The sequence below is a fragment of the Triticum urartu genome, unplaced genomic scaffold, assembly GCF_003073215.2.
Source record: "Triticum urartu cultivar G1812 unplaced genomic scaffold, Tu2.1 TuUngrouped_contig_7687, whole genome shotgun sequence".
Taxonomy (NCBI): Eukaryota; Viridiplantae; Streptophyta; class Magnoliopsida; order Poales; family Poaceae; genus Triticum; species Triticum urartu.
The window spans coordinates 10,873-15,203 of record NW_024118555.1 but is presented as its reverse complement, the minus strand read 5'-3'; the positions used below and the strand labels follow the sequence as shown (position 1 = coordinate 15,203).

Sequence of the window (4,331 nt, the reverse complement as noted above, 5' to 3'; positions counted from 1 at the left end):
GTCTGCCTCGTCGATGATTTTTGCCAGGTTCGCTTCCAGCCTATCCTGGAGCGCCCCAATCGCGTCCCGCAATCCAGCTTCCCCGTCCCAATCGCCGCCAGCGGCCGCTTCCGGATCCTCGGATGCCGCCATGGCCTCGTACTCATCTTGCACGACTCACAGAAGCAGCTCCTGGTGTGGGACCCCGTCACCGGTGACTAGCACCGCCTGGACATTCCCCGGGGGTTCGCCAAGCAAACCTGGATCAACGCGGCGGTGCGTCGTGCTCCGGGAGATTTACACCATTTCCAGGTGGTCTTGGTAGGCAACAGCGACGTGCAAAGTACACAAGCAGTAGCCTCTGTTTACTCGTCAGCAACTGGAGTTTGGGACAAGCTCATCTCAACGCCGCTTCCGTCCGAGAATTCTGGTGTTCCCACCGTGGTTTACCCGGGAATGCCTGCTGTGATGGTTGGGGGTTCGTTTTATTGGTTGCTTTATGGGAATTCACAAGGAATCCTTGAATTTGATTTGGATAAGCGGAGACTAGCTTTGATACCCATGCCAATGGGAAACACTGGAGACATGAGAGATGGCAATATTTGGGTTATGCCGGCAGAGGGTGGTGGCCTTCGTTTCGTCTTTCTGAGAGGCTTCCGTGCGCAATTATGGAAGAGGAGGACCAGTTGCAAGGGTGTTGCTTCATGGTTACTCGGAAGAACTGTTGAATTGGATAAGCTACTTTCCCTGAATTCAGAGAAGCAGATAGAGCGCCCAAGGATACTCGGGTTTGCTGAGGTCAATAATGTGGTTTTACTGGGGACACTTAGAGGCATCTTCATGGTCCAGTTTGAACTATTGCATTTCAAGAAAGTTATTAAATCCAACCCCTGGTATAGCTATTATCCATTTGAAGGTGTCTATACTGCAGGTAAAAAGAAACCAAGTTATTTGATATTCTTGGATTATTATTGTTTCGTTTTACCTGTTTACTTTGGGTCGTGCATAGAACGAAACAATGGAAAGATTTGTAGAAGTAATATATCTGAGGTGGATCAGCAAATATTATGTAGATTAATTGAACTAAAATTTTGTTGCGGGCCACTAGACGTACTCAAGGATTTCATAATGGTGGTATTAGTGCATCGCTGCAGTGCAAATGTTTCTCAAGATGAGATACACAGTATTTTGAAATTGAAGACAGTTGCATGAAAAACTTGCTTGAACCAATTGAAATGTCAAAGAGGTTGCTCAATTGGTACATTCTGAAGCTTAAAGCTGGTTGTATTCCTTCCATTCAGTATGGTTATCTTTGTCGATCTTGCTAGTAATATTAAATCCCCAATAACGACCAGGTTTGATGTTCACAAAGTAGTTTTTCACTTTTAGAAGAGTCCTGCTGGAAGTGACATATTCATTTGCTAGAGAATTCAGGCTAAATTTATTTAAAGATAATCTTAATATGAATAGTCATGATCACTTTTATTGCTAGCATTTATTAGTATGAGTATATTCCATTTTATCCAATGTGGCATGTACCGACTTAAGTGTAATTTTATATACTTCTCCTTTCCTGTCTGCTACTTTAATTTATCTATTCCTAATGTTGCATCAGATATGAATTATTTTCTCAAAATACAGCATGGTGTTTATCTACCTATTTGACTGTTCGTTGGAATCTCATTGGTTCCTTGACATACTATTGTAGATGGGGGCATTGGTGGTGGACCATATGGAGCTAGAGTATTGCACAATATGTAAGCTGATTTCTCCTGATAGACATGCTATCGTGATGTAATGATTGAGCAGGTACTATCTGTTACTAGTAGCAGAATGGAATATTTTTCCCTTTCCTTTTACTTTTGCTGTTTGCTACATTGCATTGATTTTTTTCCCGTGGTTATGGGTCTATCAAGTTCGAGGATGATTTGTTTGTTGTTCCATCAATGCAAAATAGTTGATAACTAACAGCACCTCAGCACTTGGCTTCAAACTTCCTTTATTAATAATATGCGCTTGCCATTTCACATATAGCTCTTTTTAGGGAAACCATTTCACACTATTGCTGATGCAGAATCATTATCATATGTAATTAGCACTCACAGTTATTGTACAGTTATGCTAATCTTAGGTGGACTGGTTACGTATTTTCTCAACATGTCTCTGTTTATCAGTCTAACTCCCATAATCTCCAGTATAGTTCGTCTGATCCAAACTACATGTTGGCTGTTGTGGTTTGTGTGCAATCTGATTTCTTCAATTTCGGTCATTATAGATGTTCAACAATTTTTGTACTGAACGCATAATAGAAATGGCATGACTAGATTCATATTGAACACAGCTCTCTTCAGGAGTAGTTGTCTGTTGCCAATGTTTTGTTTTTGATATCGTGCAGAGTAAAAAAAGGGTGTCGTCTACTTGGTCGGAAGGAAGTATCAATGAATATAATGATTCATGATCTTCCACTGGATAAATTTGATTAAATTCTATATTATCTAGCTCGTCATTTCTAAAGAGTATGCCGATGAACTAGAAAAACCAAATGTTTGTGCTCTGTTTCTCCATGAGCCCCTCATATGTCCATGATAAGAAAGAAAGTTTCACAAGATTTGACAAGCTAGGAAATGTTCTAATGGAGTTATCTGAACCACTAACCTTTTAGGCTCTACTGAGACTAGATGTAGCCAAAAAGACCCTGAGAAATTGGAAGTGTGCCCCTACAAATTAACTGTCTTCCTACTGCTCTTCTCTCTTTGTACTGTTGGTTCTGTCTTTGCTTCCTCATCCGCAATCCATTCCTTTCGCCATGCTTTCACCCAGATACCTCCTTGTGTTCAGTTTTCCTATTTAGCCCCCCCCCCCCCCCCCCCCCCCCCCCCCCCCTCCTCTCTGGTTCCTCTGGTGGTGCAGGTTCTTCTCCCTTACACCTCAGATGACCGATGACTTAGGAGGGCCCTTCTCATTAGCTATTTGTGCATATCTTTGTGCCTGCTCATATATGAGAATGCTGCCATGTTAAGTAGTAGCAGAATGAAGTACTTCCCCATTCCTGTGCCCAGTGGACCTTTTTTTAATTACTTTTACCTATTTCTATATTGCCTTTGGTTGATATTTTTTGGGTATGACCTATCAAGTCCTATCGTGACTTGTTGAGCAACCTTCAAACATCCTTTATTTATACGTGCTTATAACTATGCCATTGTGCATTGCTGCTCATTTTGGATTGTCATGGTACACAATGAACTAATGATTTTCACAATATTTGAAGAACGTGTCTTCATTAGATATTGAGGAAAAATATCCCTATGATTTCACTTGCAGTTATTGTAGATTTATGCACAGCTTTCTACTGTTGTGTGGTTTGGTTAAAATTTTCTCAGTATCCATTGTTTTCAGTATAACTTGCATATGTAATTGGCCATTAGCCACTAGTATAGTTTGTCTGGTCTAAACTACATGTAGCTATACTTCATGTTGTGTATTACTACATTTTTTATGTTTGCTAACCTAGTATCTTTAGTAGTGATCAAAGTGTTGTTTATGATGCTGTTTATAGTGTAAAAATTTGGCATCTTGTTTGGTCAGAAGGAAGTACAATTAATAAGATGATGTACCATCTCATGCTTGAGGCTTTATGGCACATATCCGATTAAATTTTATTTGTTGTACAGTTCTAAAAGATATGGCTATGACTGGAAACCAGATGTTTATGTATTTCTACTCCATGAGCCCCTCATATGTCCATAATAACAAAGAATATTAATGCTTTCATAAGCTAGACGGTATAGCATTTGTGTCCATAATAACAAAGAGTATTGAAGTTTTGAACCACTGATCTCTTAGACTCCGCTGAGATCAAATTGGCAAGATAATAGAGAAACACTACAAATTGTCTATCGCCACTACGTGCAGGTTACCTATTGCTATTATCTGTTGACTAATGAGATTGATATCTCCACAGGTGTCTAGAATTGTATTCTGGTTGCTGAGATTGAGGAATGGGCTTTGCGAGGAGATGGACCCTCTATGTAGCACGCACCGGTCAAGTGGGAAGTCGAATTGTACGAGTTCATTGTTTTATTTTTTAACCCCCCCCCCCCCCCCCCCCCCCCCCTCTCTCTCTCTCTCTGCTGTTATCTAATTTCTAAATACAGTTGGCCAACTGGCATGATGAAGATAGAGTGACTTGCCTGGATTAATGTTCCACTGACACAATTAGCAAGCTTAGCTGATGGCCTGATGGTCTTTGCTTGCAATGTGTGTGTGTGTGTGTGTGTGTGTGTGTGTGTGTGTGTGTGTGTGTGTGTGTGCCCGTCCTCTCAGTGTTTCTATCTGACTATGTTCCATGTTGT

At 40.8% G+C, this 4,331-nt stretch overlaps 1 protein-coding gene across 1 annotated transcript; it reads left to right on the top strand.

Moving 5' to 3' along the window:
* The first annotated feature begins 215 nt into the window (after positions 1-215).
* Positions 216-4,073, top strand: LOC125531631. The gene is made up of 3 exons (XM_048695958.1): positions 216-910; positions 1,688-1,788; positions 3,941-4,073. The coding sequence occupies exons 1-2, from the start codon at positions 436-438 to the stop codon at positions 1,738-1,740; spliced, it is 528 nt and encodes a 175-aa protein (XP_048551915.1). The 5' UTR covers positions 216-435; the 3' UTR covers positions 1,741-1,788; positions 3,941-4,073.
* The last annotated feature ends 258 nt before the right edge of the window (positions 4,074-4,331 follow it).